Source organism: Maylandia zebra, linkage group LG11, assembly GCF_041146795.1.
Source record: "Maylandia zebra isolate NMK-2024a linkage group LG11, Mzebra_GT3a, whole genome shotgun sequence".
Taxonomy (NCBI): Eukaryota; Metazoa; Chordata; class Actinopteri; order Cichliformes; family Cichlidae; genus Maylandia; species Maylandia zebra.
The window spans coordinates 35,868,060-35,883,425 of record NC_135177.1 but is presented as its reverse complement, the minus strand read 5'-3'; the positions used below and the strand labels follow the sequence as shown (position 1 = coordinate 35,883,425).

General features: G+C 39.9%; 2 protein-coding genes across 3 annotated transcripts; one reads left to right on the top strand and one right to left on the bottom strand.

Annotated features, from left to right (window-relative positions):
- The first annotated feature begins 2,988 nt into the window (after window positions 1–2,988).
- LOC101475145 (uncharacterized) lies at window positions 2,989–9,379 on the top strand. Of its 2 annotated transcripts, none has more exons than XM_012915504.4 (8): window positions 2,989–3,211; window positions 3,550–3,621; window positions 4,444–4,515; window positions 4,780–4,884; window positions 6,475–6,669; window positions 7,358–7,512; window positions 7,686–7,735; window positions 7,954–9,379. In XM_012915504.4, exons 1-8 carry the CDS (start codon window positions 3,148–3,150, stop codon window positions 8,099–8,101), a joined length of 861 nt encoding a protein of 286 aa, XP_012770958.2. In that variant the 5' UTR covers window positions 2,989–3,147; the 3' UTR covers window positions 8,102–9,379. The 2 variants fall into 2 exon arrangements, with proteins under 2 accessions (XP_012770958.2, XP_023010630.2); XM_023154862.3 differs by having other exon boundaries at window positions 2,993–3,211; window positions 7,620–7,735.
- A 132-nt stretch (window positions 9,380–9,511) lies between these two features.
- LOC101467471 (G patch domain containing 4) lies at window positions 9,512–14,800 on the bottom strand. The gene is made up of 8 exons (XM_004573552.3): window positions 14,665–14,800; window positions 12,551–12,629; window positions 12,380–12,453; window positions 12,197–12,289; window positions 11,811–11,921; window positions 11,119–11,234; window positions 10,956–11,006; window positions 9,512–10,713 (listed from the first exon to the last, which is right to left on the bottom strand). The coding sequence occupies exons 2-8, from the start codon at window positions 12,627–12,629 to the stop codon at window positions 10,065–10,067; spliced, it is 1,173 nt and encodes a 390-aa protein (XP_004573609.3). The 5' UTR covers window positions 14,665–14,800; the 3' UTR covers window positions 9,512–10,064.
- Window positions 14,801–15,366: the final 566 nt, after the last annotated feature.

The following is a 15,366-nucleotide window of genomic DNA, read 5'->3' as shown; positions in this document are numbered from 1 at the left end:
GACACTATGTGACTTTTTTAGGTACTGGAAAATGCAACAAGATGTCAACAGAAGATATTGTGCTTTAAGCCTACCAAAAGCGCCCCCTCTGGCCAACTGGGGCAAAGAGAGCTGTGACATGAGAAACTGTTGGATCTGTGAAAGACGAGCGTTAATTAAAGCAGATTAGGAATCAGTCCCAGTAATAGAATTTTTATTTAATGTGACAGTAACTCCTTGTGTTTTTTGAATTAAAGGCAATGAGTTTTTTTTCTGTGTCAAACTGATTTTGTAAAAAATAAGTAATTTCTTTGTTTTGATTTATGTTCAGTTACATTTTGAAACAAATGCTGCAGAATCACACACCACGTTTGAGCTGCACTGCAAAAGCATTTGTACTTTTTTGTAATCATATGTGCTCTTTTGTCATTACTATGGGATTTCTAATGTATTAGATGGCAAAAGAAACATATTCCGATGCATGTAAATGCAGAGACAGGCATGAATGTGTTTATGTTACTATTTATTACAGTTTTTGCCCGTTGCTTGAACACTATAAACCCATGCTTAGACTAAAGTAACACAACGTGAAGCTGTTGTTACCATACCTCAAACACATGTACCCCTACCTTAAACAAAAGCGCTGCTTTGCACCCCAGTACCAATTATGCAACACACCTACTCCCTCATGCAACACACATGGTCCTACATGCTACACTCTATTTCATACATAAGACACTTCGCTCACAAAATGAAATCTCAGGGTGCCATTCGGAAAACACATGTATCCAAAATACAAAACACATCGGGTAATTGCAACCACTCAAATACACACCTGAAGGCACTTACTTGCAAAACCGAACACCAATTAGCCAACTACAAAAAGCCCTCAGCGTAGCCATTCCAAGAACTTTGCAAGCATGGATGGAGGGAGCGCAAGAGGATATTTACCCCGGTGCCTAGCGGGAGAGGACATTGCTTGCGATGTTGATGAGGTCCTGTGGCCAGACCCCAACAGACGGCGGGATCCATGAGCCCACTTATGCACAATTGTCATGGTTTTTTGTGTTTACAGTATAGTGTTTTTTCTATTGCAGTACTATTGTGTTGTTGTTGTTTTATTTGCTGTACCTGTATTCATGGTACTGCAATGTACAGTATTGAGTAGGTCTATTTGCGTTTATGGTTGTTTGGAAATGTGTCTCCTGTAAATGTGCCTTCTGAATAAACAATGGGAATCAAGGACTGCAGTGTTTTATGTACAGCAGACTAGTGTGTTCCCCCTGATCTGTGAGTGTTTGCATATGGTGCAGGTATGTGTCATTTTGTCAACAGAGTTACATTTTGACAAAGGAATGTTAGGTTTTGACAGCAGAGTTTAGGTTTTGGGAGTAGAGTTCCAATTTGGCACAGATGTGAATGGTATATTTCCCAGTGTTGTGTCATGTGTACTTGTGTGTACAGTTTTGGCACAGCGAGCGGGGTTTTGCAAAATGTGTTCAAGCAGTGGGCAAAAACTGTAATACTACATGTTTGTGAAACTTCCCTTTCCACTTGAGGAAGTGACAGTCTGTTCATGCTCATTGGGTGTAACTTGTAAGCATCTTTATTCCTTTTATAGTAACAGAAACCAAGAATCTGAACAATAATAATAATACGTGTGTGTGTGTGTGTGTGTGTGTGTGTGTGCGTGTGTGTGTGTGTGTGTGTGTGTGTGCGTGCGTGTGTGTGTTGTGCCTATTGTCTAAAACTAAAACAGTGTGTAAGAAATTAACTGGCTTATCCTACAAGAGACTCATGTTAAAATGTTCAATGTTATTATGAAAAAAAGTGTTTCCAGCTTAAAGTGGTTTGGCCGGTGTGGACAGCTCCCACCTTCATAAAAGCTGTGATTCTTTTATTTACTCATTCATCTGGACACTCGTAAGGCTGATACCTAAGAACACAGGCAGCTGGAGCAACAGCTGTGTGCTCGGCCTCGCCTCCACTGAGCTGTGCCTGTCGCAGTATTTTGATGCATTTAATAAAACTAATCGTTGAATGGAAATCTGTCTGTGACCAGTTTACAGTTTTTACACATTTTGGTTTTTTGTCTGTTTTACAGTTCTGGTCAAATTCTTTTTTCCCATCAAGTTTTTGTTTCCATTCATAATAATTTACTACAATTTCTTATGCTTTTATTGTTGTTGTTTATTGACTTTAAAAAGTGCAATATAAATAAATAACCAGAATATAAATGATGTAGTAGTTCATCACATCTCCGGTTATTGCAGCGTGTGAAGTGCAGAAAGAACTTGTAAACTGGGGTAAACTGCACAGACAAATGAGAATTAAAGTTCATTGAGAATTAAAAGGGGCTCGCAGTAACTTCCCGGACAAATTCATCAAATACATCACCAAATAAAAGTGTTTGTGTTCAACACCACCACTCTCTCCACGGTTATGATCCACAGGATCCTCCCTGTCTAACAGGATACAAGTGGCAAAGTTATCACATCATTTAGTGTTTAATGGAGTTCTTTTGTCGTCATTTTGAGGAATGTTAAGTCAATAAATTTGCTAAATAGTGTGAATTGAATATTGTTCATTACATCAGGACAACGGTTTGGCTGATCCATGATTACTGTGTGAAGGTTTGATTAATTTTTCTTTATGAGGTGCAGTGATGACAGACACCTCACCACTGCAGAGTCTCACTGCTCCTTGGGCCAAACGAGTTGCAAAAATTGCGATCACTCGCCTCTTCCTTTTTCGTACTGTGACAGACATTTTTCATCACAACGTTTTCACCTAACACGATGTCTCACAACGACATCGATCATCAGTTAAGAAACAACGCGGACGTTGCACCAGACAGATATGTGACAGGTTGGTTTGTTGGGTTAAAGCCCAAATGTGTTAACTGCTCTTAGCGTAACGGTGTGTTACAGAAGCAACATAATTCCGAGATCAGGCATGTGTATGAACACGTTGAGGAGTAATAGGAAGAGGAACCGCGGGTTTGTTCTGTGCCAGTTACAGCTGGAATTTCATATTGTTTTATGGTGCGTGTGACACCCCACCCACATGATGGGCATGTGGGTGGGGTGTCAGTAACACTCTTTTAACAGTCCGCTCCTGTTGAGGCCAGTTTTAGTTTTCTTTGCGCTGAAGGCAATTTGGCTTTTAATGATGGAGGAAGAAGTCAATTATTCCACAATGGTTTTCAAAACTGGTGCTTCACTAACAAAAGGTAAGTTACTCTCCTCCTTCATTCAAAAATGAATCACTGATAAGTCTGACTGTTTATATCTTTGTGAAGTTGCCTGATGAAAGAACGCTGCTCTGTTCACATCATATCATCCCGTTTTTATTTAAAAACAACAAAAAGATTATTTATCATTAAAATTCGGAAACATTCAAATCACTAGAAAGCACAACATTTCTATTTTATACGCCAAGTCATGAGCTCAGACTTATCTTTTTGAGTTTATCACATTGTTTGGCTTTATCATAAATGAAACTAGCACATGGCACACATGTCAGACTTGTTGGTATGAATCCCTGCATTCAGTCATTTGTGTCTTCTAGAAAAAATCCAGGACTCAACCATTTATTCTGAAGTTAAATCTAAAGCGCCTGCTGGTCCTCCTCCTGCACCTGGTAAGTTATAACGTTCATGCAGATATTACATGAGCAACAAAGCAAATTCATGCTTTAAACTTTCTGTATTTGACAATGACACAGCCTGAGAAAACAGACCAACACAAGTAATGCAAAAATACTGCAACCACCTGCAGAGACTAAGGCAAGTCTTGAGTAGTACAAAATCCATAGAGGCTGGGGTCTGTCACACCAGGCAACATCCCAGGTGCAGCCTGTGTAAAGATGCCCCTCAGACAATCCAGCACATAACTGCAGGGTGCAAGATGCTAGCAGGCGGGACATACATGGAACGCCATAACCCAGTGGTCGGCACAGTATAAGAGATAAGATAAACCTTTTTTAGTCCTCACATGGGAAATTTGTTGGGTCACGGCAGGAAGTGAACAGTGCAAAGTTACAAGCAGGAATAATTAAGAAAAACATGGAATAGAATAAAATAACATAGAATAAAATACTGTGTTATGTTGGAACAGATCCAGTGAGACTACAAACCAGTGGAGGCTAACCTAACGAACATAGTAGTGGTGGACAAGCAGTTCACTTTCAAAAGTGTTCATTTAACAGTTAAAGGAGTCAACACATATAGACACTTTTCTAGTGTCAGGTTTAAAACTCACTGTGTTAATTTAACAGTGGTGATTTTGCAGAGTGTGGTGTGTGAGGGGAAGGAGAAGGAAAGAAAAGGGGAACATAGAGCGACCTAAGAGATCAATGATATGCTTTAATGACACATGACTGCGCATTTTGTAATTCTGTGGGTTGTGTTGTTGTCAAACTCATCTCTATGAGTCCATTCGTTTAGTTATTTCTGTCTTCCAGAAAAAAACGAGGACCCAGCCATTTATTCTGAAGTTAAATCTAAAGCGCCAGCTGGTCCTCCTCCTGCACCTGGTAAGTTATAAAATCCCTTTTTCATCTTCACTAATTTAGCAGCAAAATGTTTTAGACCATCAGTGGAACAAATGTATTCACTACCTGTATGTCTTTGACAACATCTGACATGAACATCTGGTGCCTCAGTGGTCCTGAGAGGCTAACACAACAGAGCCTAAGAAAACAGACAACACACGAGCAAAGGAATGAGCTGCAGCATCACACAACAGTAAAAGTCCATGTGACAGTTTCTCATAATAATGACGTCAAATTTCTCATTAGAAGCAGAAGGCAAAGCAGCTGCATGCTCCAATTTCCGTCTACTGCTGGCATGTTTGGAGATCCTTTGTGTCCTCCTGCTGGTGGGCATCATCGCCATCATCTACAGTAAGTCTGAGTTCAGCACACCAAACTCTATTTAGTTTTAGTTTTATTTTGTTCTGGATTTTTGCATGTTTCCAGAGAGTGGGTTTGCTCGTTTCAGCTGTTTTTTTTTATTAGTTTCACTGTTTGTTTACCTTTCTTAATTATTATAATATGGAGGGTAATTAACAGGGGCAGATATTACAATACAAAGACAACACCATGTGAAAGCAGCTGAGTCACAAATTTGACCAAAAAATAGAAATAAAAAATAAATAAAGACAGTTTTCGTCCTATTTTCAACTTTATTGTTACATTTAGTTCTCATGTTCTCCCAAAAGTCTAGCTTTCATTTTTATTTTAAGTAAATAAAATATTTTTATGCATTGATTTTCTAATTCTCTGTTTAGTGTTGGTTCTGCTCAACAGAATTTTACTTTGATATTTGGTGTTTTTAAACCATCAAAGGTTTGATGGTTTTGAGTTTTCAGTGCCAGCTGTTATGCAGTTTGCTTTACATCACATTACATAATAAATGCCAGTAAAGATTTTTGAATTATTCTTGAAGATCTGATGTGTGATTTAAGTGTTAAGTTATTGTTTCTGAGCAGTCCACAATAACCTTACAGAACACTGCAGAACCTCATGTTATTTCTGAAGTTTTATGAACAAAAGGTGTATTATAATTATTGTTAGTAGTAGTAGTATTCCTGAGTAAATGAAACTTGGCTAATTTGGGGTGATTTTTAGGCTTCAAGTTACATAGTGAAGCTTTGTGAAAAGCTCGACCTGCTGCGTGAGTAACGACAGTGACATTAAAGAGTAAAAGAAGGAAGTAATGGTTCTATCCAGCCTAAAAAACCATATATGTGGTTTGTTTTGCTTCTCCAGGGCATTATAGGCATCATGTGATGTGGCAATGAAAAAAGAAAGGATTGGTTAGCTGCAAAAATGTGTGAACTCTGTGAAAACTTTTCACAACTCTGTGAAAATGACTGAAAATGCTAGTGTGGACGCAGAGCGTTTTCAGATGAAAAGGCCGTTTTCAAATCTATCTGGGCTACTGTGGACGTAGCCTGAAATTCATCAAACCCATCCATCCACCCCATCCTCCTCCCTGTGCAAACCCTGTTAATTTCTAACACATATTTATTCCTACTTAGCTTCTGTCTTGATTTAATGGTTGTTTGTGGATCAGTTAGTTAAACGTACTCATTACATATTCACTGTATGTGGAAAAACCTTCAAAGCTGTTTATAAAGGTGGCTTAAAAAACAGAGATTAATTTTTCCCCGTATAACCTGAACCATTTATTTTTTTTAATCTCTTTCCCACTAAAATACAAAACTGCATTTTATTACTTGTTACTCGAGCTTTCTGTACCTCTAGTGCCTGGATTTTAATTTAAGGCTAATTTTCCTTTTTACTATTTATTACCTTCTACTGGTGGTTAAAAAAACATTTTATTATACATTCATGTTTTAGTGTGTTTGGTGTCTTCAGCTTTGTCTCACAATGAAGACAGGAAGAGGAGGCTTCTCTGTTAGGACTGGATGTGAACCCTCATTGGTCGGCTGTGATGATGAGTGCTGTGCTGTCTTCTCTCCTTCACAGTGAGTTTGCTATTTAAGGTACAGGCAGCAAACCTCAGTAACCTCACAGCAGAACATCAGCAGTTGGCCATGGAGAAGGAAATCTCAGACAATAAAACTCGGGAGCTGAGAAGACAGAGAGACAATCTCAACTGCACGCTGGAAGTCATCCTGAAGTTTGATAACTTTCCAGTAAAAGATTACTGTCCTAATAAACGTGAGTGCTTCATTGTGCTTGTCTCAGAAGTTAATAAGCTTCATATGTCAAAATTTTATTAGGAGCTGAAGATGATCAACAGTATGATAGAGTCATGAGAGTATGAACGGAGAATTTATGTGACAAATTTAAATAGAAAACCACAAAACAAGTAAGCGTGCAGGTTGGGAGAGATGATTTGAACTGGTCACAAAACCCAGGAAAAGAGTTATATTTCAGGTAAAGAGCCTCAAATATCATCTAAAATGTACAACAATTTATTTTGACTTTACCGCACATGGAATCTGTTCTCCTTTGAACTGACCTTCAACCCCTGCGCATCAGTTGGCAGTATGTCCCACATGTTTGTTACAATTCTCAGGAGTGAACGGCTCACCCAACATGCGATAACGCATAGATGCATATTTGCCACACCAAAACCAATAAAGCAAACCAGCACCTCACCGTCTTTTGCCTTTCTCTAAAACTAAGGATCTGTCCATTAAGTTTAAGGGAAGCTTAAGAATTTCTCATTAGCAAAATCAAGGAATCTCTGTGTTCTCATTGTTTCCAGAGAACGACTCATCAAAGCTACTTTAAAATGGAAAGTAGAAAAGAAAACAGTGTGAATCTTTTAGCTTTTTTGCTACATAATTTGATAATGTTGTTAATGAGCCTACGTTGAGTCTAGTTTCTAATCTCCTTGCAGAGTGCCAGCCATGCCGCAGTGGCTGGATCCTATTTAAGAACAAGTGCTACCTGTTTTACAATGAGAACGCCCCCTGGAAAACTTGGGAGGAAAGCCGAGTGTATTGCAAAGGCAAAGCTGCAGATCTGGTTGTTGTTGACGATCTCAAAGAGCAGGTGAGCTCTAACAACAAGACCACAGCACAATTACAGCCATGATATTTTCTTACATAACTGATGATAATTCATAAATGTCACTGAATGACGAATGATATGACCCACAGGAATTTCTCAGTAGTCACATAAAATCTTACTTTAGTAAAGACCACGGATACTTTATTGGGTTACAGAAGACAGCAAATAACTGGGTCTGGATTGATGGACACAATGACACGCTGAGGTAAGAAAACTGTCTTACAGCTACAGAACAAAGTTACAGCAGTGGTGGGAATGACTGAATGATTAATGATAAAATAATATCGTGATTTATATGCCAATAATAATAATATTGGATAAAGTGATTTCAGTAAAAGAAGATGCATTATGAAAGAAATTATGCAGAAATAAAATATTTGGGATGTTTTTACACATGCTGACGTTCATGTCCTGCTTTTATAGTTACTGGATGAAGGAGCTGTCAGACACTTCAGTCTCATATGTGCTGATCATCCCTGGGACGAATGCCACAAAAAGCTGGGTCAAAGCGAACGGTCACTTTCAGAACAAATTCATCTGTGAGATAGACGCCCTGCTTTTGTCCACTTAGTTCCAGCTGCCGTTCTCTGTGTGCTCTTCCACGTTGCCATCCATGCTCCAGATACTGTCTGCATTATTCGTTTCTCATCTTTATAATGGAGGATGGAGAACTTGTAGTTTTTCAGCTGCTGCAACTATTTATGAAAACAGACTTTGAGCAGACCAGTGTGTGTGTCGCCAAAAGGCAGAAATAATGCAACACTGTACTTTTACACCGCACAACATTGCATGTATTGATTACATAATTCATGTTGCAAGTTCCATCCCGTGTCAACCTCAACGCTGTCTCCATCTGTCTCTGTTGTAAAGTGACGGAGGTTCAAGGAAAAGTTGAAAGTTCAACTTTTGGGGTTTTGTTAATCATCTATTTAAAATAACAGCGTGATGCAGATGTTTTAAAGCCCTTTTTGATGGAAAGACCGTCACTGCACTTCACATGTTCAGCAGGCATATTTATCTTTTTAACTTTTTGATTCATCTAGGAAGAAATTTGAGATACAGTAACACTTTAAGGATTTTTCTGAGCCACCGTAGCAATGACAAAGGGTCGAGTCAACAAGATTTTTCAACCGTTTTGTTATTTTTAATAGTGAAGTGAGGATAGTGTTCAGCATCTGAACACTCACTGAGCTGTCAGTTTAAAGAAACATTTAAATCACAACCAACACTGATGTTGAAATTCAGGTAAATGAAGGTCGAACATATATTTAATTAATGAAATGATCCAAAAGATCATAAAAAGACACATTTATTCTACTATTCAGTTTTTTAATCTTTGGTGACTCGAACCAAGATATTTGGTTGGAATTGAAGGCAAAAGGGTCATTTATTGTTGTTACCATGGACGCATTCTTCTCACATCTTGATTAAAGGAACAGTTCACCCAAAAATCTTTTCCCCCTCTGGCCTGTAGTGCTATTTATCCATCTGGGTTAGAGTTGCCAGGTTTTCCAGATATCCACTGAAGACACATCTGCTTTCTCTTAAATACAGTGGGAGTACATGTGACTCACCTTGTGGTGCTGAAAAACATTTGAAAAACTCAGCAGTAATATCTCTTTTTAGAGATCACTCGTGGTTACTCAAGAAGGGAAACAAATTCCTTGTTTAGGCGTTTTAACGTTGGAACTATTTTATTTTCTATCATCTTCACAAAAAAGCTTACAGCTAATCAACATTACAGCTCAGGAAACAAGAATCTCATCAAAGTTTACATCTGTCACAAGTGTGTGCGTCTTGTCCCAGGAACACGCTGACACACCTGTCAGGTGACTAAAACTCTGCAAATGATCTACGCACATGAATATTTTCTAATTCCTACAAAAGATACAAACATGTTGTATATTTGTTTACTTTGTTGTTTAAAATGTTTATTTACGCAAAGACAATTTTAAATAAAAGAATCAAAAGTACAAAAGTCTGCTGAGTCTGATCATTTAATTTGCATATAAAACCAGCATGTGTCACAATACTCCGCGTCCTGCACCAGTACTGTAAAAACAGCTGGGGTCTCCGTCATGTTTACCTCCCAGAACAACTAAACTGACTCCAGCTACAATCGCTGAGGTTAGAAAAGCCACGTCTGGTTGTGATGGATTATTTAGGGCACATTTCATGTTATAAAGGCAATCTTTAAAAAAAAATCATCAACTTGTCTAAACAGCATCGGGCTTGTAATGCGCATCACCTGCTGGATGTAGTTAAAGATGTTTTCCAGTTTGCTGAAAACATCCAAAGTTCCTTTACAGTCCACGTTTAGACTGTAACTCACCGAGTTCCTCTAATATCGACTAAACAAAGCTAAACAGGAAGCTCTCACATGAAACCTCAGCTGATTGTTTTTTTTTAAACCACAATTTCACTTGTTTATTCTTGCTGGTCGACATTGATGATTCAGGTTTAGCACCACAGACGAGTACACTGGGAAGCACGTCCTCTTCAGACATGGAATTAGATTCCCAGTTAATCACACACTAGTCTTTAGACTTCTTCTTCTTCCTCTTCAGAGGAGGAGCCTCCTCATGTGTACACGTTTTGTCCTTTTTGCACTTTTTCCTTTTCTTCACTGACTCTGTGACGTCTGAGTCCTCCAGTCCTGTGTGATTTGATTGGCTAGGCTCCTTACAGTCACTGTCATTTTCCTTTGGGGGTTTAGAGGATTTCTTCTTCTTCTTGCCCTCGTCAGCATGCATCTCAGCAGTCACCTCCTCGCTCTCTGCAGCCGGTGAATGCGTCTCTTCAACTCTGTTCTCCTCCACTTTGTTCTTCTTCTTTTGCTTCTTCTTCTTCTTCTTGTGCGAATCATCTGCCTCACAGTTTTCTACATGGATCAAATCCTCATCAGTTCTTTCCTCGGGATCAGCGCTCTTCTTTTCCTTCTTCTTCTTTTTCTTTTTAGGTTGAACATCTGTTGTGGGAGTTTCACACACTCCATCACTACTCTTCTCATTCATTTTCATCTTTTTTCTGCTTGTCATCATCTCCTCCGGCGTCTCTAAACGGGAGGCTGGAGGAGGAGCACTTGCTGGTTGGTTCTTCTTTCCATACTTGGCCATGAACTCGGCCTCCTGCTGCTCCAGCCTGGCTAACTTGGCGCTCATGGTCAAGCCGTGCCTGGCTCCCCTAAAATAACAGAAGCACAGAAAACTGGGTTATGCTTTTTTACAGTTCTTTGATGTTTTTTATGTCTGTGAAGGTTCTCAGTCATCCAGGTCATCGTAGTCAAAGGAGCTTGCAAAGAAAAGCGTCTGGACTTCTTTAAGTTGCTTGAAGCAACTTAAAGAAGTCCAGACGCTTTTCTTTGCAAGCTCCTTTGACTTTGATGTTTTTTTCCATGTTGAATTCTACAAATCATATCATCTTACTTGTGAGCTGTGCGTCCTCCACAAACCTTCATAAGATCAGTGTCAGAAAGCCTGCAGAGAGTCAGACAGAAACCTCACGATGTAACTTATCAGATAAAAGGTCCGAATACAATTCCAAGTCTCAGTTGCTGATGAGATCAGATGTTGTGAATGTTAGTCTTACTTGGTGGTGCTGGACAGATCCATCCTCTGCTCATCCTCCTCATCAGAGCTGCTGCAGTCATCTGAGCTGGAGGCCTTCGGCTCTGGCTGCTCCTGACCAGACAGCAGCGTGGCAGACTGAAAGAAGAGCCAGCCGTTTGTTTGTTTGTGTGAATAAAATAAACTACATTTAAAAACACAATAAGCGTCCATGTCATGCACAAAAGTGTCGTAATGTCCCACTGTAAGGCCCGCTTTAGACTAATGTGGGGAAACTTTGCAGAGCCTATGATGTGAACTACATAAATGGCCGACGTCGTTGACGCTGTTTATGCTTTTGCTGTTACTGTGTGGTCGTGTCCCCGTGTTTTATAAGCCGTGCCAGACGGGTTCCTGCTCTTTGTTACGGTCAGTTTTTGGGGTGTGAACATTTTTACATTTCTTTGTACTTTCCTTCATGTCCTCTCAGTTTCTGCAATCGCACACGAACGCTACAACAAAGGTGGAGGTCGAGGCGACGACATACCTGCTGCTCGGTCAGATTTGGGGACCGCAGCATTGTTTTTGTAGCCATTTTGATTTTCCTGAACGAGACGCTCTCATGACTCATCGCGTAACGCCAGTGACCAGCAATGAGTGGCAAGCAGTGTGATGACTGAACTGCAGTAAGTACAACAAGAAGGGACATGCAGCTGAAAGACAGCAAACAATTACCTTGACAAAGCATCCATACAGCTTATCTTTAGCCAGTGTCGCTTTCCTCGGCTTTTTATTGGAGATCATCCCATCCTCTTCTTCTGCAGTCTTCTTCAGCTTAATCCCATTCTGCATCAGAAAACCAGGAAACACGTTAACGCTGTGTAAGTGAACAAACCAACTGCTTCCACTCGGAGCCTGAATGGAACTGATGTGAACGTTAAACGGAGTCTGGGCCTTGTTGCAGCTTCCATCCACTCCTCAGAGGTGGTGCTCTGAAACGTCAAACTGCTCCTAAAATCCTGAAACTATTCTCACACTGAAAAAACAGCCGCACTCAGGTGGACGAGCTAAATAAATAAGTACGAGCAAAACCTAAAAAATAAAACAAATGAGCGACCTACTTGATCAGACTCCACCTGCAGGCTGGAGGAGGCTTTATTGAAGACATGATCCCACCAGTGGAAGGTGAACTGCTCCCCTTCTTTATGGCCAACCTTGCAGAAGAAATGTAAATGGCCCTCTCAGCTTAAACCTGTTTTAGCGTCAACACAAGCGTCTGCTGCATAAAGACGAACAGCACTTACTCCTCCTTTGTCACACTTCACTTTCACCTTGATGGCCTCCGATATGCCGTTTTCAGCTCGTCCCAGTCCTTTACCTGAGGAGAGAAAGCGCCGATCAGACTCCTGCACCTGAGCGCCGACCCTCACGAGCGCTGCTTTAATGTCTGAATGAAGAAGTTCAAAGTATGTTACCGTGCTCCCAGCCGTGGCGAAGGAGCTGCTGCTCCGCAAACTTCAAGCCACGACTTTTCTCTTGAACGACTTCTGCCATCTGCACACAGACACAGTTAAATGTAAGCAAACCCATTCAATTCTTTTTTTGTATTTCTGGACATTTGATAAATAAAAACCATGTTACACCTGAGTAACTTAAACCCTTAAAACTGTTAAGTATGCAGAGAAAACCTAGCGTGTGTTCTTAGTTGATTTCCTGCTGGGCTGAGATCATGGCTGTATGTTTGGATGCTCTCAGCACAGCATCCATGGTGTGATGCTGCAGGACTCCCTCTCCCACACTTCCTATCAGAAATAATATGTAATGTCTACCTACCTTTTAGGACTGGGCGATATATCGAGTTTTTAAATATATCAATATATTTTTATACGAGATAAGAGATGTGTGCCATAAAGTGCAAAATAAAGAATGTGTGAAACTGCGTCCCGCCCCGAAACAAACCACCTTACAGAACTCGTATACAGTATTTTTCGGGCTATAACCTTACATTAAAATGCTGTCATTTTCTCAAAGATCGACAGTATGACATGTATGAGTTCTCCTTACTGACCGCGAACCGATTTTATGTGCTACACGGCGCTCAGCAACCTGCCAAAAATGCTTTAGTACGACTTTGCTGAGCTACGAAACTGCACCGCTTGATGGTTTGTCGGAGCATTACGGCTAGCGTAGTCAGAAGCCTCGCGGAGTGATACGTACTGTGCTTCAACGTAATATTACCGTATTGTGTGTGTATAAGGACCATAAATGGCACCTGTAAGAGACACGGTTACAAAGAGGATTTCAAACTCCAGGCTGTCAGTCACGCAGTACAAGTTGGGAACAGAGCAGCTGTGAAATCTGTCTCTTTGTTATTATGCTCAGCGTCTGTTAGTTTACATTTCGACTGCACAATTGTGAGCTTTTTGTTATGCACAAAAACAACACTGTTTTCTTTTATTTATGGAGCATTATTATTTAATAAATGCTGATAATTTATTTGAGTAATTTTTTCATGTACATCTGCGCTGTATGTGAATAAAAGTGCCTGTGTGACATCTGGGACACAGCTTAGACTAAGAACTCTTTTTGTTCTTATTTAATGGCTTTAAAAAAATATCGAGATATATATCGTGTATCGCCATCCAGCTAAAAAATATTGTGATGTGAATTTTAGGCCATATCGCCCAGTCCTACTTCTTTTCCTCACTTGGTGTAAGACAAATCACCCACAGGAGAGGTGGAGGAGTGATGAAGAGAATAAATTAAGATTTTCAGGTAATGGTTGAAAAATAAATGGCACTCAGGGAGCAGGTCAGTCACAAACACACATCTGTATGTATTGTGACTGGTGAGTTTTACAGGGTCCTGTCTACTGTTCTTACTGTGCAACAGTTGCAGTGTTATGAATATAAAGACCCTAAAGGAGACGAGACCTTCCCTATTATTGCCCTTCAGCTCTGACTATCCCACCTCCCTCATAAAGAGTCTGATTGTGCTTTTTGTCCACAGCAAACATTTTCTTATTGCTTTTCTTAGTCAGTTCTTGTTTTCATTCGCAGATTTTACTTCATTAGTGATAACTTTTTTAAAAAGCTCCGATTTCTCATTTCCTAATAATTACACTGATTATCTGTGTTTTTGGAGACTTGGTATTTGATGGAGAGCAGCTTGACTCAACTCCGGTTTGAAACGTGCAACAGAAATAAAAGTTTGACTTTGTGTTTCTGACTGTTGATCTAAAGACTTTTCAAATGTTTTAAACATCCAATATATTTTAAAGGAATCGTTTTATCCACGATATTGAGACATGTCGCGCACGGTTAGCCTATAAAACCAGTCTGCTTCTCTTATAAGCTGCCGTGTAACTGCAGAGAGGTTTAAAGCAGATCTCAGGACCTGAGCAGGTTTAAGAGTGAAGTTAAAACTGGTGAATTTGCGCATTCTGGGATGCTAACTGAACCGGTTTCGCTCTTTACACTGGACGAGCTGATGCTAACAGCTAGCGTTAAACACCTGATGTTCACGGCCGTTTCTAGACCAATGTTTCCCGAACCTTCGGCGACACAACAGAAATAACAAGTCCACAAACCTCCGTTTGTTTCTGTCGAACTGTTTCACTGAAAAACGTGAGGACTGGAACCGTGCAGGAGCATCAGAGTGTAAACATGCGGTGCCAGCAGACCGCTGACATGACACCGGAAACACGTCACGGAAGGGAGGCGGTAACCCCCCCCCCCCCCTTTTCCCAATAACTTTATTAACATGTGCATAAATTAAAGGAACCAAAACAAACAAACAAAAACCCAGTAATTGCTGTATTCACATCTGTTATATCACAGCACACAGAGACACATAATAAATGATGCATAAAAAATCAAACAAAAAATAGTTATAGTCTAATGTCTCTGTCACCACAAAATTTCATTAATCTTCTGTCCTCCATGTTCTTATGTATTCATGGCCACTTTGTCCCCTAAACATGTGGTTACACAGTTTACACAGTTTGTTTGAATGTACTTGTTATCAACAAGTGAAAATGACACCTGTGTATTTAAAATCAGAGTACCACACTGATGACAATGAAAAGATTATCCCAATGAATAAATTCATAGATAAATAAAACCAGTTCAATGAGGAAGTTCAGGAAACGCTATAATATCAGCATTTCATACATGGAAAAATAACAGAAAACGAGCCACATTAGATTAGAGATTAGATTAGATTAGATAGAACTTTATTAATCCCTCGGGTGGGTTCCTCTGGGAAATTTGATTTCCAAAAAAGCACAGCA

What these genes read in the sequence shown, in the direction of transcription:
- LOC101475145 (XM_023154862.3), top strand. Translation starts at nt 3,148, where the DNA reads ATGATGGAGGAAGAAGTCAATTATTCCACAATGGTTTTCAAAACTGGT. An exon ending in TGGTCCTCCTCCTGCACCTG is followed by an intron (nt 4,516 to 4,779) that starts GTAAGTTATAAA and finishes ATTTCTCATTAG; the next exon opens with AAGCAGAAGGCAAAGCAGCT. An exon ending in AGATTACTGTCCTAATAAAC is followed by an intron (nt 6,670 to 7,357) that starts GTGAGTGCTTCA and finishes ATCTCCTTGCAG; the next exon opens with AGTGCCAGCCATGCCGCAGT.
- LOC101467471 (XM_004573552.3), bottom strand. Translation starts at nt 12,629, where the DNA reads ATGGCAGAAGTCGTTCAAGAGAAAAGTCGTGGCTTGAAGTTTGCGGAG. An exon ending in TCGCCACGGCTGGGAGCACG is followed by an intron (nt 12,454 to 12,550) that starts GTAACATACTTT and finishes TTCTCTCCTCAG; the next exon opens with GTAAAGGACTGGGACGAGCT. An exon ending in TGTATGGATGCTTTGTCAAG is followed by an intron (nt 11,235 to 11,810) that starts GTAATTGTTTGC and finishes CTCTTCTTTCAG; the next exon opens with TCTGCCACGCTGCTGTCTGG.